Source organism: Perissodus microlepis, chromosome 23 (assembly GCF_051167445.1).
Source record: "Perissodus microlepis isolate ML-2025 ecotype Zambia chromosome 23, ASM5116744v1, whole genome shotgun sequence".
Lineage (NCBI taxonomy): Eukaryota > Metazoa > Chordata > Actinopteri > Cichliformes > Cichlidae > Perissodus > Perissodus microlepis.
Genome location: NC_140482.1, coordinates 31,047,738 through 31,072,370, shown reverse-complemented (window position 1 = coordinate 31,072,370; position 24,633 = coordinate 31,047,738). Strand labels below are relative to the sequence as shown.

Below are 24,633 nucleotides of genomic sequence, written 5' to 3'. Positions count from 1 at the left end.
GTCGTGTTTTTATCTTTTTATGTGACGTGTGACAATTACACTCCAGCAGTGCCAAGCATACAGTCAGAGAAACTGATGCTTCCTTCTTTTAAAAAAGAAGGCTGCACAGCTGCTGTTTGCAGAAAATAACATTAAAAGGTCATTTTACAGAAAAAACACATACTTTTACTTTTCTCTTCTTCTAATTCCACCTCTAAATTTTTATGTTGGCATCTCCTAGAGTGGCTTTGGTTGATTCACAGCTCAAAATAATCCCCCTTTATCTGATAATTTAGCATTAATCTCAGTCTCTGTGTAAAATGAGCTGTTACCCCCCTCCCTCCCCCAAGATAACTTTATTCTGATTGGCTGCCCCTAACAAGCAGAAGGTTTAAAGAGCTGGTGAGTGGGAGGGAGATGATCGTATTAGGGATATCCCCTCTTTGTGACCTCAGAGGTTAGAGAGTCGAAAAAACTGCGGTGAAGCTGTAGGAAGTCCAGTGAATTTTTATATTTCATGCACAGCCCACCTACAGTTGCTCTTTGCCCCTTCAAACATACAGGCAGTTTTCTTTGGGATCAGCACTTTGCCAGATTGTACCTCTTGTTTCTTTCTTGATGCTTTTCTCGTTTATGATAATTGCTCGGCCGATGTTTAGCTTGCGTTTGCGTCTGTCTGGCGCACCTCGGCCACAAGCTTGATGGTGGTTTTAATCTTCTTATTGCGCTGTTACGCCTGCAGACACATGGTGTGCAGCTTCAGGAGTGTGTGCAACAGCTCACAAACTAACAGGCTAAAATAACATGTCTAGAGCTATGTCCTCATACAAGCGTTAACAGGAACTGTGCACTGAAGTCAAGGTTCCTTTTTTCTTACATACAGGACATGGTTTCCCTCCTGAGTTAAAGCTGATCAGCAGACTCAGCAGCAGTTGTTCTTTATGCTTACATCTTTTTCCCTCTGCAGCAGTTTTTCAGTTAAAAAAAAAAAAAAGATCTTTGTTGAAATTTGCATCTCCTTTTTTATTGGTTACTTTCGGTTTTAGTGGACATGAGGGTAAATTAGGAGTTCTTCCCCTGTACTGAAGTCGACCACGCATCACATGCTCTGTCTCTGTGGTTTATACTTCCCTGTTTTGCCAGTTTTTGATGACTGATCTGTAGTCTGTAATGGTGCTTACTTAACTGTTGGCAGTTCATCTTTGTTTGGCTAATTCATAAATCATCAGCTCTATGCATCTATTCCCAGCTGACTTCCTTCTGTTTTTTTGTAAAACTGTTTTGCAACGAGCCAAATCTATTTTTACTCCCAGCTCAAGAAAACATTTAATAAGAGCACAAGCTGCATAGAAATGTATTTCTTGTGCTCCACCTCAGTGGCGCTAAAGTAACAGGACTGCATTTTTGTGTTGGTTGGCTCTGATATTAAAAAATGACTGTGAGATTGCAGTGCAATCAATGAAAATCAATGCTGTCAGTCAATATGAATTCAAACTCTGACTGCTGGCTATTGCAAAAGTCAGCCTTGCAGATATTTTGTTCTATGTTGAAAGCAGTTATTTGGTAGTATGTTCAACAGTGAATTATTAAACTTAAAAAAGAAGAAACCTGTGCTTTTACATCAGTGGAGCTGAACTGCAGGTGCTACAGCAGGTCTGACCAAAGTAAAAGAAAAGGTTAATCTGAATGTGAAATGTTGCACCATAACTTATTTTGCCAAAATGCTATTTTTTAATAAAAACTGCAATAATGTCACAAACCTCAGTCATTTTGTCGTCTCAGATTTTTTTAAGAAAAGACAACGTGTCACCATCTAGACTGTAACTGTCTGCCTCTTCCTCTTCCCATGGCAGAAGTTTCTAATGATGAGCTCAGTGTTTGGACAGTAATCCCTGACTGCTCTGAGCACCCAATTTATCACATTTTGCTCTACTTTTTGGATCTCTGTGATGTCAGAGAGAGCTGATATGTTTAATGTGGTAATCTAAGGATCAGAAGTTCCACTTTCCTGCTACTCAAATTATTTGTCAGAGGCATCCAGTCACAATAAAGCTAGTTTAAAGACGGGGATTCCAAACTCACCAAAACCAGACTAGCGGCAGTCCAGTTCTGGGAAGGAAGGGGAGCTCAAACGGTTTGTTTCACTCACTGAGGCTCCACTAAGCTCGGTATGAGATAAAAGAGGATTTTTTTTTTGGGAGGGGGGGAGAGAGATCTGTGAATTATGCAAAGCTATTGTATAGTTAAACATTTTTTAAAAAGTGGAGCTGGAGGTGAAATGTTTTCAAAGAGACACTTTTTTTTTTGTTTTTTTTTTTTTTTGTTGTGAAACTTTTTATGCAATCTCATTAATGTGAGGAAGTCTAAGCAGTGCCAAGCAACTATTTGTGTATGTGCACCAGAAGAGCAGCTGCACATGTTCTATAGATATCACTATGGAGTGCATGCCTTAGCTTGTGTTCCACCATCCAGGTCTTTGGTATGCATTTGATAATGAATATAAGCTTATCACAAAAACTAAGAATATATGTTGTTAGAAAATGCATTTGTGGGTCGAGCAGCAGAGTTAAGTGGGCTGTGCCAATGCTAAACAGCTCATTCTGCTACCGACACGTGTTTGGTGTCGTTTATTGGTATGGTGACCAAGTTAGTGGTCAGCATGAGGAAGAGGTGCACGGGTGTTATGGTTCTTCCATATGCTGCTGAGGCCTTTTAATTGAATAAATTGTTAAATTGTGAATATGTCTTGTTTCTTTAGACTTCAAACATCAAATTCAATAAATGACACCAAAGGAGATGATAACTCTGACACAGTTGTTTTATAATTTTGTGTATCTGACTGTATTAAGGTTAATGAGCTTCTATTGTTCTTCGGTGTGGATGACAACACTGAAGCCATGATTAAATGTTCTTTTCTTAGCATCAACCACCAAATATCCCATGAGTCATACGGGTGGGGCCGTGGCTCCAGCTCACCAGAACAGTTTACAGATTTAGACGAACCACCCCAGCTGACAGTTATTTCCCAAATCGCCACCCAAACAGTCATTTCATAAATCCTGATGATACTTTCAGCCTTTAATTTTAAATGACTTGTTTTGGGTGGGGGTGTCATTACATATAAAATCAATAAAATATGAAACATTTGTGATATTAGGCTTGAAGGTTTACCTTTTGAAATGATGATGGTGATAACACATCCCATCATACTCGGAGGTGGTTAGAGGGGAAAAACATGCGGAACTAAAACCAGATTTAGTGTTTTGATTGTGACTCTTGGAGCGGGTTTAAAATGAATTTGGCTGCAGTTTCTAACAGAGCTTAAATTAGTTTTTCAGCCCTGAAAGTTTCATGTGCAGATGCTCTGAGGCGTGTAACCTGGGAAGTATTCATTGTATGAAAGTAAACTTTTGGATGGCATAAATAAACGCAGTCAAGTTGCCGTACACAAAGAATCGGCTGGTTTTCATGCTGATGCAGACTTTTAAAAATCTATTTAGTTGCGTATTTTTTTCCCATGGTATGTTTTCATCTGCTGATCAGCAGCTCGGTGACCCCTTCGGTGATCCCGCACACGCTGTGACCGCTGAGCTTTTGTTTTGGTGGTCAGTTGGTGTGAATTGTTGGACTCGCTGTCAGTTCTGATTGCAAAAGGTCTTTTGATTGTTGGGTATCAGTGACGTTGGACAGTCAGCAGCAGTGAGAATGCAAAGCAAAGCAGAGCATACCAAACACCTCCTAATACAGCTCATCTGTCCACTTTTAAACTAAATCTGTTGACCACATGCAGCATCAGGATGCATCACAAAAAACACTAAATACACAATAACAGAATTAAAATAAGCCTAAAATCTTTCAAAAATAAATTATAGAATTAATTCAAATTATAGAATCGATTAAAGTGACACGCAAAACTCGAGCAGCATCAGCAGAATAAATGAAATGTAATTATACACTTGAAGGTTTTGGGAACAACACAGAAATAAGCTCAAAGTATAAAAAATCAAAAACATTTCTCAGAAAGCACTAAATTAGACACTAAATACATCTGTAAAAGTTTTAAAAAGGAAACGGGCTCTGACGAACCAGAGTTTGTCAGAAAGCAAACGGTCAAACAATAAAAAAATATCTTTAAAGAAATGAGCAGCCAGTGTAGTCATTGATGATGTATTTATTTATTTATTTTTTAAATAAAATAACTGGGACATGTGGCACACTATTGCGCTCATGAAACACAGTCCTGTGGTCAGATGGGTGAGGAGGTTTCTTCCTGTAAAAAGGGAGTTTTTCTTTCCCACTTTTGCCAAAGTGCTTGCTCATAGGGGGTCATATGATTGTGTTATTGTAGGGTCTACCTTACAATATAAAGCGCCTTGAGGCGACTGTTGTTATTATTTGGCACTGTATAAATAAAATTGAATGGAACTGAGGCAGGAAAAATGTGCCAAGATTAGCAGGTAAATAAAAAAGCTGCTGTCGGATTGGGGGGCTGCTCATCGCCAAAGAAATGAATTTTGGTCAGTACTAATAGTAGATTCATTAAACTTTTTAAAAAAGGAGAAACTCGTCGCTATTTAATCTTATTTACTTAAACTTTGAACTATGATTCAACTGCATAAACTGGACAGAATGACGATGGACTTTTGTGGAGAGGAAAAAGGAAATGTTGAAAGGCCGAACGAGAGAATCATTGTAAAACTGAATGTGGTAAAACAGTCTGACTTTCATCTCCATTATCTCGTTTTCACATTAGACACGTTTGTCATTGTAGCCGAGACAGTGACTGAAGTTGAACGTAATAGCCCAGTAGCCCAGTGAGATTGTTGTTTTCAGCGGTGCTGAGGTTATGATTCAGCAGTGACCTCGTTGGCTGAGGCTTTGGACAGGAAGTGTCCGGACAGTCTGAGGCTGTTGCATAAAGGGGAATCTAAACATGGTGTGAAGCTTCTCTTCAAGGAATAAGCTCAAGCTTCTCTGTCTGCCGCTGCATCGTTTCACTGTGTTTGAGGTCCTCAGTATGACTTTAGCAACCCCCCACCCCTCCCTTATTCTGCTGCCTGCAGGCTGACAGACCGGCTGACAGGTTAATACCTGGCACCTGAGCTGCCTCCTGCAAATAAAATCTCTGCTGTCTTAATCTAAGCCGTGTTAGCGGAGCTACTTTAGAGAATGCACTGTGGGTTAGTAGGTTAGTTTACCTCTGACCTCTGGCCTCTCAACATCTGTCTTGGTTTAGAGTTTGAACATTTGCCTATTTTAGCATGAGGGTAAAACAAAATCCAGGCTTAAATAAAGTCTCACAGCTTTTAGCTCTTAACGGACTGAATCCAAACTCCACCTCGAACCCTACATGTGCCACCAGTGACCTGGTGGATGATGTTTCTACCTGCACCAGTGCAAGACTAACGTTTGTAATCTGCAGCCAAACGTCTGACATTATGCTCGGTGCCTGTTCATGTTTCTCTCAGGGTAAATTAAATTACGGAATAATAACTCATGTCTCGTTGCACTTTATTAACAGTTTGTGTGACTTGAGAAACTGAAGAGTCACGTCAGCCTCAGTGTTACTTTTTGTTTTAGTGCTATTGTCATTCCAGCTGCATGCAGGTTGGTAACAGTGTGATGAGCTACAGAGGGTGTCAATATGTGCAACCAGCATAAAACAGTAGAAGTATTTACTGTAACAGACAATGGCACGTTTGACTTATTTCCTGTGTAGTTAAAGTGTTGGCTGTTAAAAAACATAAAACTGTATAAGATTGGGATGTTCTGTACTCTGAGGGTTTACTTTGGTCGTTCTAATGTTGCACTTGGTTGAGCGTTGAAGCCTATGGGGCATTTAATGTTAATAACAGCTCTGATCGTATCTTTTGCCCCACATTATAATAACGGGAAAACTAAGCCTGGAATGAATCAAACTGAACTTCTTTTAAAGTGAGAAAAATATTAAAATACGACATCACTGGGCTGAACCACATGGAGTTTTTCGAAGGTAGAAAATATTCTGACCTGATTCAGCTGAAATCATCACAGATGTTATAATGAGCAGCAGTTTAAGTTTACACTTTGGACATACTTAGTAAATTTGTTTCTTTTCTTGTGCTTTTCAGCAGCATGACGACTGCAGTGACCTTAGAGGATGCTCTCTCCAACGTGGACCTGCTGGAGGAGCTGCCGCTCCCCGACCAGCAGCCATGCATCGAGCCCCTCCCCTCCTCCGTCATGTACCAGGTCAGTACTCAGGAAACCTTGAAGCACACTTCTTAAATAAGTAATAAATAAATAAATAATAGGAATGATGCTGGGTCACTACAAACATAAACATACACCCACATGTAAGTGCAAACATGTGCAGTGTATGAGCATACCTTATGGACACATTTAACCCACTGATTCCTCAGTAAAGTACATTTAACCGCTGTGAGAACCAGCAAGGTGTATCAGCAAGCTCCACAGATTCCAGAAATACGATGAAATCGCCCCGTTATATATAATTATCTAATCTAATGATGGCTTATTGTGACCAGCTGTGAAGTGTTCAACATGAAGTTCAGAGGAGAAGAAATCAAAAGTGATTTGGTTTCAGTATACAGATGTTCTTTATCCGTGTGAGCGCTGTTATACGATGCTTACCTTTTTCTGTCTTTCCATCACAGCCCAACTTCAACACCAACTTTGAGGACAGGAACGCGTTCGTCACCGGGATCGCCACGTACATCGAGCAGGCCACCATCCACTCCAGCATGGTACAGTACATCGTTCACGCTCGCTCTGATTTCAGATCGCTCGCTTTTGTCTTCTGACTTACTGGGGAAAAATAAATCTGTCAGAATTGGGTCAAAGGCCTGCTGGAAACGGGGCCTGGGAAGGTTCCCACCATTTGGTGTTTGTCTGGCAGGCAAACACAAACAGGATCCAAACCCAGAAGGAAATGACCCGGGGACAGACGATGCTTTGTGTCCCATTAGCGAGGGATGATGGTTCGGGGTCTCTGCGTGCAGGCAGGGCGGGTTTCAATGCATAAGAGATAAGATAAGATAAAACTTTATTAATCCCTCGGGTGGGTTCCTCTGGGAAATTCTGTTTCCAAAAGCACAGCACCAACAGAAGTTACAGTTACAGAATATTATATACACACACATATATATATATATATATATATATATATATATATATATATATATATATATATATATATATATATATATATATATATATATATATATATAAAATATACGAAGGGGATAAATAGAATAAATAGGAATAAAAATAAAAATATAAGTGAATTGCACATTTCAAGTATTGAGGTCTATTGCACCATTGACTATTAACAAAAGTATTGCACAAAAGGTATTGCACAGTGAGGTGAAGAGGCACTACAGCTTAGTTGTTCCCCCCTCCTTGCTTTGTTGTGAATCATTGTAGATCGTTTCTTTAATCGCTGATGTGACTGGTTTTGTTCATGTAGAACGACATGCTGGAGGAGGGGCAGGAGTACGCTGTCATGCTCTACACCTGGAGGAGCTGCTCACGTGCAATACCACAGGTAATACCACAGAGCGCGTTACTGCTTTGGTTGTTCTCAGGGCAGTGAGTCAGTGTGTTGAGAGAAAATGACATCAGACATCTTAAATGTATTTATTTTTGTTTTTCTCTACACGGAGGAGTGCTGAAAAACAATGAATGAATAAGTGAATGATCTAATTAATATATCCACACTGGTAAATTCATCAACAGAGGTACAAAATAATTGTAGATATCAAAAACAAAAAAGTAAAAAGTTTGATATTTTAGTTCTAATTTGCTTTTGGGTTAATTTGTCCTTTTTATTAATGCCATATTTTTTTCATTTTCATTTTTTTTCCCACTTACCTCTGCATGTTCCAGTTTAAATGTATGTATTTTAATAGTTAATGTACTATATACCTTATTATCAGTATAACAGGAACTTTATTGGGTGTTGTTTGTTGAATTGCTTCCTTTTTCTGTTCTGTTTGTTTCATCGTCGCTCTTTTATTATTTTTCACAATTTCAAAAGACAAACAAAAAAGAGAAAATATTTAACAATAAGCAGAGGAATAAGTGATGATGCAGCTTAAAGCTGAGATATCAGTTTGTCACATTTGCCAATGAACTAATTCAATTTTATATTGTAAGGTAGACCCTACAATAATACATACAGAGAAAAACCCAACAATCATATGACCCCCTATTAGCACTTTGGCGGGAAGTGCTTTTAACAGGAAGAAAACCTCCAGCTGAACCAGGCTCAAGAAGGGGCGGCCAGAAGGAAGACAGGATAAAAGAGATGCTGTAGAAGAGAGCCAGAGATTGATAACATGTATGATTCAGTGCAGAGAGGTCTATTAACACATAGTGACTGAAAAAGAAAAACTCAATGCATCATGGGAATCCCCCAGCAGCCTAATTCATGCTTATTATTAATTTTGATGCTAACTGGGACTTTAGTTTATTTTCAGATCATTTAAACTAAAAACAAAAACGGAATCATTATTTGTTTAATTCCTATCTTTGGTCTCTTGTAGTGGATCTCAGGTTGATCATAGATGTGATGTAATGATATTGTTTTTATTTTTGTGTTGATTTCTGCTGAAATTTCTTTTTATTTGATGAACATTAAACTGATTGGATGATGAAAATGTGAACAGTAAAACATTTTTTTTTTTTTTTTTTTTTTAAACCAATTTCATAGTCGAGCCTTTTGATTAAACTGCATTGTGCACATCTGATGGTCACCTAAAGCTGGGATGTTGGTTTGTGACACCGCGGTGCTAACACTGACGATGCAACAGAGGGCTGAGTGAGGCAGAAAAGAGTTAACTTTAGTAGAGTAGATGAGGTGGAGGAGGGTCAGACTGTTCTGTCTCTGCTGATTCTTTAAGAGAAGTCTCAGCTTCCAGAGAGCATTCGACTTACTGAATCTGCTGTAACTAGGACCCAGTCAGAAAAAAAAGTCATGTTTTAATTTGGTTCAAAGGTCACACTCTGCTCTTTGCGTTTGTTTCTTTCTTCTCAGGTGAAATGCAACGAGCAGCCCAACAGAGTGGAGATCTATGAGAAGACTGTCGAGGTGCTGGAGCCTGAAGTCACCAAACTGATGAACTTCATGTACTTCCAGGTATCATCACATCTTTGATCAGCAGATACTGATGATGACCGGCCGTCTCTAAATTCTCTAAAGCTGCTTTATTTTTCCGCAGCGCACAGCCATCGATCGTTTCTGCGGAGAGGTCCGCCGTCTGTGTCACACCGAGCGCAGGAAGGACTTTGTCTCCGAGGCGTACCTGCTGACCCTCGGGAAGTTTATCAACATGTTTGCCGTGCTGGACGAGCTGAAGAACATGAAGTGCAGCGTCAAAAACGACCACTCGGCGTACAAACGGTACTCCATAAAACAGACGCTCTCCTGCACTCACGAGGCCAGTCAGCCCCACAGACACTAGATGGCAGCATCAGTCAGCAACCTGGAAACCATTTACTGTCCCTTTCCTGATCTCGGTGTTGGAATATATGGAATTAATCATATGGAGTATGATAAAGAGCAGAGGCTCATTCGACCCTCCTTGCTTCTGCTTTGACTTATTTGTCTGCAGGTTTACAGATGCAAAGTGTCTGAACACGAATCGGTAAAAGAGCTTCCCACATGCGGTCAGACATTCAGAGCTTCAGTATGATGTCAAAGTGTTCATAGTAAACACGATAAAAGTTCATGTTCATTTTTTTTTTTTTCTCCCTTTTAACTTGCTCAGCTTTTTAGCCACATTTTAGGACGTTTGAGGAAAATGAATCAGTCCAGTTTTGCCTGCCTAACATCAGGGAGTTGTCAGGATGACCTTTTTAACACTCAGCGTTAAAAGGCTGATGGGTATTATTGTCTCCATACTGGGCGGGGGGGTCACATTTGTGAATGCAATAATGCCAGAACAAAGTGACGCGTCATATGATGTCTCGATTTGATACCATAGGTGCATCTAGTAAAAGTCTCCGTCACGTTTGAATCTCAGCGAGCTTGACTTCAGGGGTAGCACTCCCGTCAGTGTTTCTTCTCGATGTAAAATACATAAGTTGATCTCTGGGAATTTCAAGTGCAGCTGACGTATGTGTTCACGTCTCTCTCTGGTATAGAGAGGCTGTGTTTGGTCTTTAAAACTAATGCACCGTTTCTCTCCTCTGCTCAGAGCCGCTCAGTTTCTCCGAAAGATGTCGGAGCCTTCGTCCATTCAGGAGTCTCAGAATTTGTCCATGTTTCTGGCTAATCACAACAAAATCACCCAGGTTGGTCTAAATAGTGTAAAACACTCTTCGCAGCATTCATAACGTCAAATCTCTTTTATATACGGTCATTTCTCCATATTCTTTGGCACACGGTGTTTACCCGTTGACTGAGAAGGATTTGACAAGTAAATATTTCTTTAATATTAAACTCTTGTGTTTCCTCTGCCAGTCGTTGCAGCAGCAGCTGGAGGTGATCCATGGATATGAAGAGCTGCTGGCGGATATCGTGAACCTGTGTGCCGATTACTACGACAACAAGCTGTACCTCACTCCCAGCGAGAAACACATGCTGCTCAAAGTAAGTGACGCTGTGGAGGCTCGTTTTCAACCAGAGCGCTGTGCACAGGGTAACCACAGCTCTCCTCTTCTCCAGGTGATGGGCTTCGGCTTGTACCTCATGGATGGAAACAGCAGCAACATCTACAAACTGGATGCCAAGAAGAGAATAAACCTGAGCAAGATCGACAAGTTTTTCAAGGTACGGCGGGACGTGTGACATGAACAGCAACACCGGTTCAAAAAACACAAACACATCTGTTCTTGACTGGAAAAACAAAAAACCGATGATGAGTGATACGTTATATAAAATTTCTTTTTACGGCTGTTTGATGTATTTAGGAAATAAATACCAAAACTTCAAACCATGGAATAAAATCCCACATATAAAAAGCTAATGGTAATGCTAGCTTTATCGACCATCAAACCATTGTTTAAAATGCTAGTTTCCACCTTGTGGTTGTCATCGTGGTTGCTGTCCACGGTTTTAAATGGTTCGTGTGTTCTTGGTGTTCGCAGCAACTCCAGGTGGTGCCGCTGTTTGGAGACATGCAGATTGAGTTGTCCCGGTACATCAAGACCAGCGCTCACTTTGAAGAGAACAAGTCCAGGTGAGAGCAGAAGAGTAGAGCTGACAGACTGTTAAAACTATGATTTACTTTTTCTTCTCTCCCACTCCAAACGTGAACAGTCGAAAACTAAATTTGCTTTTTGTTCATCGCAGTTCTTTCTCCAACCAGCTGTGAATAAAGTGTAGAAGTTTAATGCTGCTCAGAACAGATTTCTCCCTTTAAACTGTGAGCTGCAGACTTTTATTGAAGCTCGTGTCCACTTTTTCTACTAGAGTTATTCAAAATGTCGGACATTGTCCCAATAAATGGGACAAGGGATAAAAATGCGGTCTGGGCACCTGGTCCGCTATATTTGTAGGGACGATGATGTCAGTTTGTCTAAAATATGTGAGCCACAGTTTGATTTCTTGTCTTGTAGTCTCAGTAAATCTCTCAGCAGTTGTTGGACTGATGATTTTGCTTCAGCTGAATGTTGTCGTCCCCCCAGGCGGGGAATGTGCTTTGTTGTAGGAACAGGCTTGGACAGCTGCAGACAGCACGGACACAAAGTTCTTACTATGTGACTTTTTCATAAGTCAGTGTGAAGGGTTGACGTGGTGTCGGTGCGTTGTAGCATTTCATCTTTGTGATCGAGTCGAACTTTGGCAGGCGTGTGGTCTCACGCTCACCTTTAAAACAAACATGCAAAATGACATTGTGTTTACTCGATCCATGCACCACCTCTCTATCGGGTTTCATTTGTTTTTATGCGTAATCTTAGCAGCTGGCACCTAAAGCTGTTTTTCTCCTATAGATGCTTTTCTTTATCATCACTCATTTATCCCATAATTCCTTGCTCTGATTCTCTCCTCTTTCTTATGTTTTAGGTGGACTTGCACGTCCATATCCAGCAGCCCTCAGTACAACATCTGTGAGCAGATGCTTCAGATCCGAGACGATCACATGCGCTTCATCTCCGAGCTCGCTCGCTACAGCAACAGTGAGGTTAGTGTGGCTTTCCCTCGGAGGTTAAAGATCATTGGCGAGGTATTGGATTGAATGCGGTGCAGGTTTATTGTCATAATAAGCTGCTGTAGAGGATCAGTATCCCGCTGACCTTTATTTCACCAGAGAGAAACACACTCCAGCTTTTAAAGCTTTCTTATGTTCAGGGTATGTTTAAATTCCCAGCTGTGATGTAACAGGCTTTTCAGCAGATGTCTTAACCCGGCGGATTTTCAGGGGTCATTGTTTAGTGTGACTGAGATGGGAATTTAACTGACTTGTGGGTCAGAAATACACTGAACACAGGAATGATAAGGGCAGGAAAGATAAATTCGAAGAGGGCCGTTTTTATTAGTATTTAGGTTTTTGCAGATTTTCTTTTTTTCAGCACTAATCTGTACTGTGAGAAAGTCAGGATTGTGTGGATTGAGCCTTAAATGACGTTTGTTTGTGTGCCGATGCAGGTGGTGACCGGGTCAGGGCGTCAGGAAGCCCAGAAGACTGACACTGAGTACAGGAAGCTGTTTGACTTGGCCCTGCAGGGCATGCAGCTGCTCTCACAGTGGAGCGCTCACGTTATGGAAGTGGTGAGGAGAAAACGCATGATGAGTGATTCCAGCTGAGATGTTTGTATTTATAAAAGAAAGGGTAACCCTCCCCCCTTCCCAACTCTTCCTGCAGTATTCCTGGAAACTGGTACATCCCACAGACAAGTACTCCAATAAAGAGTGCCCCGACAACGCCGAGGAGTACGAGAGGGCCACCAGATATAACTACACCAGCGAGGAGAAGTTTGCCCTCGTAGAGGTCTGTCACATCAGTGCACACATTTAAATGGTCACTCCATGTGAAATCATTCAGACCGGAAAAACATTCCCACTGCAACCTACCAGAATCAGCGTATTCTTTATGTACCCACTGTACATAACGTCCTTCAAAGTTTCTTGGTGGATGTGATCTGTCCAATTTTTCATGGAATGGCAAGATTGGTCTTTTGATCCACTTGAATTCTCGTCCCTGATCCACTGTTGTGCTTTCACAGGTGATTGCAATGATAAAGGGACTGCAGGTGCTGATGGGACGCATGGAGAGCGTGTTCAACCACGCCATCCGTCACACCATCTACTCAGCTCTGCAGGACTTTGCTCAGGTCACTCTGCGTGATCCGCTGCGCCTCGCTATCAAGAAGAAGAAAAATGTCATCCAGAGGTTCGACTCGCATTACAGTCAGATTTAGATCGCACACAGATTTAGATCCAGTTTGTGGGAGATGTGATGGTTTATTAAAAAGCGCTGATTTCCCCCCAAAAATGTTTAAATTGCCTTTGTGATGCAAATAAAACAACATGGTGCAATCAGCTGAGTCCCCCATCCTGTGCTGGACTTCCACCCCACAGTGCTTAGAGATCTCCAGAGCAGAACAAAGCTTGTGTTGCAGATCATCCATCCACAGGACACAAAGCTCTCTCTGGAGAGGCGGTTAACTGATAACGAGGACCGCTTCAGTAACGATCCAGCCAGTGAGTGAGCCCACAGGGACACATTGGGCTGAACTTAGCTTTCAAAATAAGAGTGCAGGGACTCTCCACTAGTAATTTGATTGCGAGCTGCTTTGTTGTCTGAGATGGACAAAAAAATAATAATTAAAAATGCTCAAATTAATTGGCAAACTATTGCTTCAAATATCTGGCCATCCTGCTCAAGTAAAACCTGTTTGCCTAAATAATTTCCTGCTTAATGTCAATTTATTTACCCATGTTTAGCTCATCTGTTATTAAGTTGTGTTTGAGACTACATTTGTTAACATAGTGAATAGAAATATTGTGGTTTTTGCATGAAGCACCATTTATACACATTCTCATTTTCGGTTCGTTGGTGCTCCAGTAAACGCCTCAGTGCTGTAGATTAAACAGAACGTTCCTTTTGGCTGAAGACACAAAGTAAAACCATCTCATTCAAAAATATTTCGTTTTTCCTTCTTCCTGTAGCGTCCTCCAGGCCATCCGGAAGACGGTGTGCGATTGGGAGACCGGCCGGGAGCCTCACAATGACCCCGCCCTCCGTGGAGAAAAAGATCCAAAGGGTGGCTTTGACATTAAAGTTCCTCGCCGCGCCGTGGGGCCGTCCAGCACGCAGGTCTCACCTCACTGACATTCTTTATCATAACTCATTTTAATGTATAACGATGCTACATAGACGTTTTGCGTATAGTTACATTTTGGCTGAACTGCATTTTCATGTAGTACCAGTGTATACCACACAGTGGTGTAAGTCAGCCAGGTAAGTTATTAAGAACACAGGAAAAGGTGTGCCGTATAAAGTAAAGCCTCTCGAGAAAATCAAAGGTTACGTCTGAAAATGGTAACAAACCCACGGGTAGAGCACTGCCCCCTGGTGGTGAAGGTTTGACATTAAAATTTGCAGAGGGTATTTACAGTAAGGAGCCTTTTTAATGTGGATAAAATGGTGACAAATTAATCAAAATCCACAATAATTCTGTATATATTCTGTATAATTCTGTATTATGTTTCCAATGTGTCACACACTGGGGCGATCGTGGCTCAAGAGTTGGGAGTTCGCCTTGTAATCGGAAGGTTGCCGGTTCGAACCCCGGCTTGGACAGTCTTGGTTGTTGTGTCCTTGGGCAAGACACTTCACCTGTTGCCTACTGGTGGTGGTCAGAGGGCCCGGTGGCGCCAGTGTCCAGCAGCCTCGCCTCTGTCAGTGCGCCCCAGGGTGGCTGTGGCTACAATGTAGCTTGCCATCACCAGTGTGTGAATGGGTGGATGACTGGATGTGTAAAGCGCTTTGGGGTAGTATGGGGACTAGAAAAGCGCTATACAAATACAGGCCATTTACCATTTACACTGTGTATTTGTTTGAATGACTGAAAAGCAAAAAAGTTGCAAAAGTACATAAATGCACTGTAGCATAGTAAATCACTGTAGGTGATCCTCCAGCACTTTTCCTAACCTGGAAACCCATCATCCATCAGCCCAGCTATCACCACCTCTCACTGAGAATTGGAAGGGGATGTTGGATTTACTAGCTTTTCAAAGATCCTCTTACCTGCATTTGATATTTTGTAGTATGAAAGCTTCAGAAGATGGTTGCTTTTTTTTTTTCTTTTTTTGTTTTTAATGAATTTTGGATCTTCTGCGCACACCTCACCTTGGGTTCTTTTTAAACCCATTCATCCTGTGTGGTGCTGGCTTTAAAGTTGTGTTTTATGTCAGACTCAGTAGTACCATCTGTTATGTTCTGTACTGCAGACAGATTTATCAGCTCAGGGGTCATTTCCAAGAACTAATCTGTTTTCCAGGTGTGTGCAGGTGTGTGGCACTATTTGTTTACGCACCAGAGCGCATCAGCACATTTAGCTTTTGATTTGTTTCCAGGATTATATAATTCTGCTTCCTGTGGAGGCAGTTTTGCATAATAACTGACCACTCACATCCTGTCCTCAGTTATTCTTTGTTAATTAACATGGGAATTAATAAGAAATGTCAGAGGATGACACCATAGATAATCTCATGTACCGTATTTTAAATAAAACTAACATGTTTCTTTCAAAATAAAAGTCTTGCTGAGAAACAAAGAGTTTCTATCCATGCTAAAGCACTTTTAATGTGAGATGGATACAGCAGTTACCTGGGATATTTGAACTGCTACAGCATTTTATTCCTTAGCTTAAGAGGAAAAAAGTAAACACAATGAAGCGCCGATCCATTGCGCTCTGACAGCACCACACCCTCGGGTGCAAATATGCAACACACTAGAAAACCAGGAAGGGGGCAAACACTTTTCCACACCACTATGGAATGACTGAGATGATGAAAATGTTGAAAGCAACACAGAGCTTTCATACCGGCTGCCCACCTGTAATGAGATTAGTGTTTGCAGGGTTGTGAGTACAGTCAGCAGGGCGCTGGCACTAATGAGGTCTTCCTTTTCTCAATTCTCTTTGTTGATGCAGCTCTACATGGTGAGGACCATGCTGGAGTCGCTCATTGCTGAGAAAAGTGGCTCAAAGAAGACTCTGCGCAGCGGCCTGGAGGGCCCCACCATCCTGGACATCGAGAGATTTCACCGCGAGTCCTTCTTTTACACTCACCTGCTGAACTTTAGCGGTAAGAGACAGATGCAATCAGTCACACCTGAGAACGTTTCATCTCTGCCTCCCTTAGAATAAGATGATTATTTTATTTTCCTATCACGACTTTTGGATATTTAACGATATTTAATGAACATTTCTGGGATTAGAGGGTTGGCTTGAAAAGTCATAATTTTTGAGCACTCATAACTTCAAGTACAGGACTTTGAAGCTCTGTTTAAAAAGTGCAACCAACTCACACACATCTCATCACTCACACACTCAGAAAGTCATAGTCTAAAACTCAAATCATTTTGTTCAGCAAACGATAAATATCATCACCAGCCCGAGGCCCCTGACGGCTTTTGGAAGGGGACTCTGATGTAACCTTCTTCCATCTCCCCTCTCTTCCCTTCAGAGACCTTGCAGCAGTGCTGTGACCTCTCCCAGCTGTGGTTCAGAGAGTTCTTCTTGGAGCTCACCATGGGTCGCAGGATCCAGTTCCCCATCGAGATGTCCATGCCCTGGATCCTCACCGATCACATCCTGGAGACTAAGGAGGCTTCAATGATGGAGTAAATATGCTTCTTTTGTAACCAAGAACATTTATTTCCACTGCTTACCACCAACTCTGATAACTACTGGACAGTTTCCCTCCCATTCTTATTATTATGTTCTTCATCCTATGTGAAAGATGGGCTGATTGTTTAGTGTTCTTCTCACAGCAGTGGAAATAGATGTTCTCCATGGTATAATTTGCAACTTGGTGCAAAAACGGAGGACTGCGTTTGTCCTTCTCTAACTAAACTTCATGTTTAGTCACAGTCTGGCTCTTTGCGATTGGCGGTTGCGATCGGACAGATGCGTTCTGACAACTTCAGCGCTCGTTTCTTTTCATCTTCCATTTTCAAATAGGACCCTGGATGAAATCCCAAAAATTGGGATTATCCGTGAATGTTTTCGTGTCTGCTTTAAATCTTTGCTGCAGGATTACGTTGATACTAGGCAGGTTTTACATAAGCCATTAAGCGCATCAGCTGGCAGGAAGCATACGTGCTGTAATTCTTCAAATATTCACCCAAAATTTTGGGGAAAAAAAAAAAGAAAAGAAAAACCCTGCGTTTTACTCTTATTTACTATGGAGAGTAAGTGTTTTGTGCAGGTCGTGCATATTTAAGCAGCTGTCTGTGTGGCGCGTATCAGTTCTGCTAGTTTCCAAAGAGCGGCGCTGAACGACGATGGTTAACCTCGAGTGAACACGATCGAACTGATCAGATTGATGTAACACTTCCTTTTTTAACGAACTGCTGTTGCAACTAAATGAAGCTTCTTATTTTACACGTCTCAGCTTTTATTCTTGTTGCTGAACAGATTAATTCTCTCACGGTTGCAGGGTGTGTTTAATTCTAGAATAACATTTTAATCCCCTGCAGGTATGTGCTATATCCTCTGGATTTGTACAACGACAGCGCACACTACGCCCTGACCAAATTCAAGAAGCAGTTCCTCTACGATGAAATAGAGGCAGAGGTAAAGGATCATGATCTCAGATATGTGGCGGCTGCATCACCGCCCTCATAATGCCTCTGACTGCACGGCTTTCCTAAATATCCTGTTTGTTGCTTACAGGCTCTCCTATAGTCACCTCATTAATCTCAGTTTCCTGTCCATTTCATGAGCTGTTGAGTAGCTGCCTTTCTATTCATTATGTAGCCGCTTGCAGAGCTTTGTTAATGTGCATGTAGAATGGATTTGGCTCGATTCTTTACAAAAATCTGTGAAAATAATTTTTCTCCTTAAACCAGAAGAAAGTACTATTTCATTGGTCATCTATGTTGAAACTTTTAAACATGTTGTTTTTTTGTTTTTGTTTTTTTGGTTTTCAGGTTAACCTGTGCTTTGATCAGTTTGTCTACAAGCTTGCTGATCAGATATTTGGGTACTACAAGATTCTAGCTGGAAGGTACGCCGACCCCTCTCCCCCTTATGTACAGACACACAGTCTCATAAAAAAGGATTTGATTGCTTCGTCTGTTTTCTAATGTGTTGATTCCAGTAGTAATCAAGTAGCATGATTAGTTTGAGAAGCAGTCGGATCACTTTTCCAATGTTTTTACCTTTTTCAAAGGCCTCAACGACAGCTAGCTTATTTGTCGTCCAGCTAGAGTGATAGTGTGAACGTAGCAGAGGGTATTAAAAAACTCTGTGGGAGGATGAAGGGGATAAAGGTGCTGTAGCACATGTGCTTAGGTAGAAATTATTTATTTTAATGCATACTTAATATTTGTAATATTGCAAATGTCAAATATGACAGACACAAACGGGACATAGTTGGACAATTTCAAATGCACCTCTACCCTCCAGGATTGTGGGGATCTGAGGGAACTGTTTAAAACGGGGTCTGTTCAGCTTACTTCCAGTTCTATCACAATAGCTTTGCATAATTCACAGTTCAGAATAATCCTCCTTTATCCTACACTGGACCTTGGGGGAGCCCCTGTGTTATGTCTCTGAAGCAAACCATTTTAGTTTCTCCCCATTGAAGCCATCTCTGTTTTGATTGGCTGCCCCTCACTGAGCGTTTAGAGCAGTCTGAGCTTATGGCTCACAGAGGTTTGTGTACATACACTGACCTCGTCATTAGAAACTCTGGTCATGATTAAAATGAACCAGAGATACATGCCAGGAAATAAGGAGCAGGCCTAAAGGTGTGATTTTTACAAACCTTGACTTCTCTCTGTTTATGTGACTCCTCCTTCAGTCTTCTGCTTGACAAACGGCTGAGATCTGACTGCAAGAACCAAGGAGCCAACATTCCCTGGCCGTCCTCTAACCGCTATGAGACTCTGCTGAAGCAACGCCACGTCCAGGTATAAGCTGCACGCTGTCGTGCTTTCCACCTCGCTGTACTCCCACCTTCATGTTGTCTCTAACTGGCTGTGAACCTCAGCTTCTAGGCCGCTCCATCGATCTCAACAGACTCATCACTCAGAGGGTTTCTGCTGCTCTTTACAAATCTATGGAGCTGGCCATCAGTCGCTTCGAGAGTGAGGATCTCACCTCCATCATGGTATGTAGTTGTATTTTAATTTAGCTGATCAGTCCTGGGGTTTTTCATTTGACTTAATTAAAAATATATATTGGTGGTGTGTGACTTGTTTAAAGGAGCTGGAAGGCCTTCTGGAGGTCAACCGCATGACGCACAAGCTCCTGAGCAAGTTCTTGACTCTGGACAGCTTTGACGCCATGTTTCGCGAAGCCAACCACAACGTGTCGGCCCCTTATGGCAGGATAACGCTGCACGTCTTCTGGGAGCTCAACTACGACTTCTTACCCAACTATTGCTACAACGGGTCTACCAACAGGTGATATTTCAGAATAAAATCACGGTGAAGGTCACAGAAAGACCAAAATGTTCACCTGAGACTTAAACAAATAAATGGAAATATAAATATTAATGCCAGTAGTGGGAAAAGTAGGTTACCAACTGAACAGTGAACCTCCATTACATCATCGTCTCGGCCGGATCTTCTGCCGAGGACTCGTTCTTGTCTCATAATGCATCTTAATTTTTCTGGTTTCCACTTTGCTCATCGGGATGATATAAAAAGGTGTGAAACCCTGCAGCAAAACTGAACTGAGGTGAATGAGTGCCAGTAAACAACCCAACTAGCAGATTTTATAAAAGATGTCATCTTTCAGTTGATCCAAAAACGAGCAGAGGTCCGAGTTGCTGGAGCTAAAACTAAGAGGCAGTTTCTTATAAACGTTCACAGCTGTTTATTTATTTTATTTTTATAGTTTTATTAGATAAAATATCAGATTGTGCTTCTCAAAGGTTTAGGGGGAAAAGGGAGTAATTGTGTGGGTCTTGTATTTTCAATCCCGATGTTATTTTAATGGAGATATGTTTCCAACTCTGCCTTCAGGTTTGTGCGCACCATCCTGCCCTTCTCTCAGGAGTTCCAGAGGGATAAACCACCCAACGCTCAGCCTCAGTACCTGTACGGGTCAAAGGTCAGGACATTTTTCTGTTAGAGCTCCCACACTTTATCTCCTCATATTACAGGGGTGGACTCTCAGATATTCAGTATACGCTGTCAAACTGTATCCACAGAATACAAGGGTGAAAGCATTACTCTGGGAAGTGTGTGCACGTGCTCAGACGTCCCCTCGGAGGAAATTAATGCCTTAAATGTCATGAAATGTGAAAACTCCATGCAGCACACGAGTCAATCCCATGTTCTTCTGTTTAACGTGTAGTTATGTGGACCAACACGCTGGGGGCCCTAACCTGATAGTGTAGCTATGATGCTGTCAGACTGTTTCAGTCCTCACACTCATGATGTTGATGTCTGTGTGTTCCTGTGTCTAAAAATAAGACCAGAAACTGTATATAAAAGATGGACATGGCCGCTGTGATGTCACTCACTGGTCGGTGAAGTCCTGTTATGAAGCATCGAGCTGACCGTTCTCACCATCGCTTCTTGAAACCAGACGTGAAGAGAGAGAGGTGGATCTGCTTGCTTTTCTGTCTTTTTTCTTTGGACTGCAGAATACTTTGATATCCAATCAAAATAATGTAAATAATACTTGGATAAATCAAAATCACTCCCAGACATGTCCAAAAGTAGTTGTTGTTTTTACTTTGGGAGAACAAATATGGCTTGAGAGGGTTTGGTAATTTCACTGTAGGAGAGGTTAAAAAATACATTTAAAAAATATATTTTTGGTTTATTTATGGACATAAATAAATGACATGAATATAAAAGAATGATCTACAGAGTTATGAGTAAAACAATTTTATTTATTTTTAATGTTTTTGCGGATAGTGAAGCTTTGATTAAACAGACAACATTTGTTTCTGTCTGAGCCTGTTCTATAAACACGCAAGGGACGCGTTAAATGACAGATTTTTTTTATTTTTCTACATGGATAAATTTTTGTCAGTGCCAAAAGAAAGATGAGTGCCATATTAAGGATATTTAATTTTTGCTATTGTAATTTTTTTAGGTCTTAAAAGCCTAAATCTTTTTATTTAAAATGGTGTGCGTGTGTGGTTGGAAATGTTTCCTCTGAGGAAAAACACACAAATAGGATTTTGTGAGTGGATGAAAATACTCGGTGACAATTGAATCTGAACAATGCTGTGATGACCTTAATCCAGTTGATTCATGTTGGCTCGCTGCCGGACAGCTTAGCCAGTGTCCTCAACTCATGGTCTTGGGTAATTATGTGACCCATAGGCTGCGCCGAGAGGTGGGGTGATTGCATGATGTTGGAGAGTTTGATGCTGTCCTGGCTGCTGCTTCTCGGAGTGTAGAGGGCTCCAGATGTGGACATGTCTTGACAGGTTGAGTTGGTCACCACCGGGTGTCCGGCTGCGGCCTGGCCGGGGAGGATACAGATGTTGTTAAGACAGCTCCACAACAGGATGCTGGCGATGACGAGGAGCAAGATGCAGCAGATGAGCCATACGGCCATTGCCAGCTCCCAGCCGGCTCTGTCGTGACCTTCGCTGCTGTCGCTCAGAGTGCTGAACACTTGGCATTGTTCCCGCACCGGATTGGCAGCCTGACACGTCACACACAAGAAGTAGGCAGTCTGAGGGAGGAGATTGGCCAGGTGTGTGCTGGTCTGACTGACAGGGATACGATCCTCATACATGAAGCTTTTGCGCTTGTAGCCCATGAACAGGCTGTTCCAGTTGGGGTCGTACATGACGCTGTAGAAGGTGTCAATGCAGGTGGGGGAGGATGGCCAGCTCACCCTGGCTGAGGTGGAGGAGATGTTGTAGACTGCAATCACCATTGTGAGAAGATGGAGTCTGCAGGAATGAAGTGCATCCTCAGTTACTGCAGCTGTCTGATGCTTGCGATGTAAAACTGAGCTGGAAAAAAAGGAAGATGGGAACACAGTGAGACACTGAAAGGACAAATTTGAGATGGCAGGGTGAGGTATTTCTGTGCTTTTTCCCCATCTAAGAGCTAATATAAGAAGACTTCATCAATAATAAGCTTTCTCTTGGCTCAGAGTGAGCCATTTGGTCATGATTCATAACATTTAAATAAGTCACCATCCTAGTTATGTTGCACAAGAGAAGCTTTCACATTTTACTCTTAATTTTGGCTCCTTCCCACCCATATTTTTTTTAACCCATTTCCCTTTTTTCCACCGATCAGAACTTTTGTTCCCTTTAAGAAGCAAAGCACTTTTAACCAGATTTGAGAAGTGATTCTCAAACTCTTAATCCAGTTACTCCTTAGAACATAAGTAGCAACCATTATTTATTCCACAAAAACAGGCGTTAAGTAATAAGTAAACAAAGTAAGTAAATGTTTTAGTGGAGGCAGCACATCTAAAGAGCTGAAATGCTTGAATTTGCTCACAGGGAAGACACAGTCAGCTTGACGCACCTTATAGGAGAAAGAAACCTGATGTTCAATTCCCCTCAGAGTCCCAAAGATCCCGGATGAGCCCCCATTTATGTCTCAACTAGGTTTGAGGCTAAAAACAAAAAAATGTGTGCACTAAATTTAAAAAAGAAAAATGAAAACAATAATAATATGCCGGACAAATACCAGAGAATTACCACATACGTGATCCAAGTTAAGAATTTATGAATTAGGAGGCCTGACTCTCATACACCTACCCATGCACATTTTATTTATGTACAATTAGCAGTTAAACACATGCTCAAACTGCACGGCCACTGTTGTCCCTTTAAGGATTATAGAAGGGAATAACACATCTGCTTTACTTTGATCTATAACAACTAAAAATGTAAACACTGATATCAGTGGCTGTTCTTTATTTAATGTTTATAGCATCTATGCAATTGTACTTTTGATGCTGATATTGGTCGCCGTCGTCGGCGGTTCCAGATTTTGTCTCAGGTCTTTAATGTCAGTGTTTTGTTGCGTTTCAGATAGAAGTGAATGGAGGTGGTTCTAAATAGTTGGTGGAAAAGCAGCATTAGGTCTTAAGACCGTTCTGACGTAAGTGGGCAAAAACGCATCCAAAAACTCACCAATTTATAGTTTCAATAAAAGCTCTAATTACTTCCTGACTTTAAATCCTGCTCCCATTTGCAGTATGCACAGAGCTTAGCATAATGAAAAATGTCATGACCACACAGCCGATCCTCACCATGTTATATAAAGCATAACGAGTGGAAAACAAAGCAATGTCGGAGGATAATAAGCATTGTACAAAGAATTATCTGGAACAGATGGGTGGGAGGGAGCTGAGATTATGCACAGATGATGCAAATTGCATAATGGAAATTTATTTTTCTGAGCTGTCCAGTTTACGAGCTTTTTATTTCAATATTTTAATAAATCCTGAAATGTATTTTATAAAATCACACTTTGACCCAAAGCACCTGCTGACATATTTAACTATTGCAAGAGTTTATTTTGTTTTAAAAAATCTAAACTTAATCTTCAGTATTGAATAATATTTTACATGCATTGAATAAAATGACACCCAAATGTAAAAATTAGTAAAACTTTTCACTTTGCCTTTAACCAGTGCAGGGTGGGTTTGGTGCTCCCTGCAGGCTCACTAAAAAAAAGCCTGTTGATGCTTTAAACCCTCCTAAATACTGGTGCTTTTCAGACAAAGTTAATCTCACAGGTTTCATTTTGTTTTCTTTTTGCCACATTTTTACGACTGTAAAGAAATCTTGTGGTTTTTCAGAGGTGTCATAAAAAAGCATCTTGTTATTGACGTTTCTATAACTATTGGCTGTAACAAGTAACAGGTACGACCACCGTCATCAATTCAAAGCATAAAATGGAAACTTACCGGGAGACCTGTGCCAGCACATGTTGGTGTTTGCTCAGATTATCCCGTAATGCTGCTGCTGCTGCTCGTCACTCACTTAAAAAATCTTTTCTTGTGTCGGCGCTCTGATGCTGCATGCTGCTGTGGAGATTTCTAACCTCAGTACTGACGCAGAGATCGGTGTGTCCTCATCGCCGCTGCTGCTGGATTAGAGCTTCACCTCACTGCTGACAGGAGAGAGGGAGGACTAAAAATCTGTGGTGTATGTAAGGGAAAAGTGCACAGTGCAGACAAATCAATCTTTATATGTTAGCAAATTTGGCTGCTTTGATTTTGTTTTCCATGCCAGCGAGTTAATGCGGAGACATCATAGTGTTATTGATCGTTATTTCCCCTTCGGGCAGCACTTTGGTCTATGTCAGAGTATCTTGAATATCTGACGCTGGAGTTTAAATGTGCTTCAGTTGGCGAGACCATCTGCCTAACTGTTTGTTCCACAGCAAAAGCTCTGAACAACTGGCGGCCAGATTGTCGTATTGCTGTTCGTGGTCCCCAGAGGATAATCCTAATGTGGAAAATGTTCCCATTTTACTCACTTTAAAAGTGCCATGGAATTTAATGTAAGCATTCCTTTCACTTTTATTT

The 24,633-nt window shown here is 41.4% G+C and overlaps 2 protein-coding genes across 4 annotated transcripts in view; one reads left to right on the top strand and one right to left on the bottom strand.

Annotated features, from left to right (window-relative positions):
- The window catches only part of cyfip1 (cytoplasmic FMR1 interacting protein 1), a 38,479-nt gene that overhangs the window by 5,335 nt on the left and 8,511 nt on the right, over window positions 1–24,633 (top strand). The window contains exons 2-23 of one of the 2 annotated variants that reach the window (XM_084921824.1): window positions 6,093–6,210; window positions 6,636–6,725; window positions 7,448–7,525; window positions 9,017–9,118; window positions 9,201–9,382; window positions 10,179–10,275; window positions 10,445–10,573; window positions 10,649–10,753; window positions 11,071–11,162; window positions 11,990–12,107; window positions 12,572–12,694; window positions 12,789–12,914; window positions 13,150–13,316; window positions 14,096–14,243; window positions 16,084–16,237; window positions 16,619–16,775; window positions 17,634–17,730; window positions 18,087–18,163; window positions 18,962–19,070; window positions 19,151–19,270; window positions 19,366–19,565; window positions 20,130–20,217. In XM_084921824.1, the coding sequence (XP_084777950.1) occupies window positions 6,094–6,210; window positions 6,636–6,725; window positions 7,448–7,525; window positions 9,017–9,118; window positions 9,201–9,382; window positions 10,179–10,275; window positions 10,445–10,573; window positions 10,649–10,753; window positions 11,071–11,162; window positions 11,990–12,107; window positions 12,572–12,694; window positions 12,789–12,914; window positions 13,150–13,316; window positions 14,096–14,243; window positions 16,084–16,237; window positions 16,619–16,775; window positions 17,634–17,730; window positions 18,087–18,163; window positions 18,962–19,070; window positions 19,151–19,270; window positions 19,366–19,565; window positions 20,130–20,217 (2,676 nt within the window). In that variant the 5' untranslated portion in view covers window position 6,093. Of the gene's footprint in view, window positions 1–6,089; window positions 6,211–6,635; window positions 6,726–7,447; window positions 7,526–9,016; window positions 9,119–9,200; window positions 9,383–10,178; window positions 10,276–10,444; window positions 10,574–10,648; window positions 10,754–11,070; window positions 11,163–11,989; window positions 12,108–12,571; window positions 12,695–12,788; window positions 12,915–13,149; window positions 13,317–14,095; window positions 14,244–16,083; window positions 16,238–16,618; window positions 16,776–17,633; window positions 17,731–18,086; window positions 18,164–18,961; window positions 19,071–19,150; window positions 19,271–19,365; window positions 19,566–20,129; window positions 20,218–24,633 lie in introns of both variants that reach the window. The other variant, XM_084921823.1, reaches the window with a different exon arrangement.
- fndc9 (fibronectin type III domain containing 9) lies at window positions 20,457–24,265 on the bottom strand. Of its 2 annotated transcripts, none has more exons than XM_084921829.1 (2): window positions 24,010–24,265; window positions 20,457–22,707 (listed from the first exon to the last, which is right to left on the bottom strand). In XM_084921829.1, exon 2 carries the CDS (start codon window positions 22,009–22,011, stop codon window positions 21,373–21,375), a length of 639 nt encoding a protein of 212 aa, XP_084777955.1. In that variant the 5' UTR covers window positions 22,012–22,707; window positions 24,010–24,265; the 3' UTR covers window positions 20,457–21,372. The 2 variants fall into 2 exon arrangements, with proteins under 2 accessions (XP_084777955.1, XP_084777954.1); XM_084921828.1 differs by having other exon boundaries at window positions 20,457–22,090.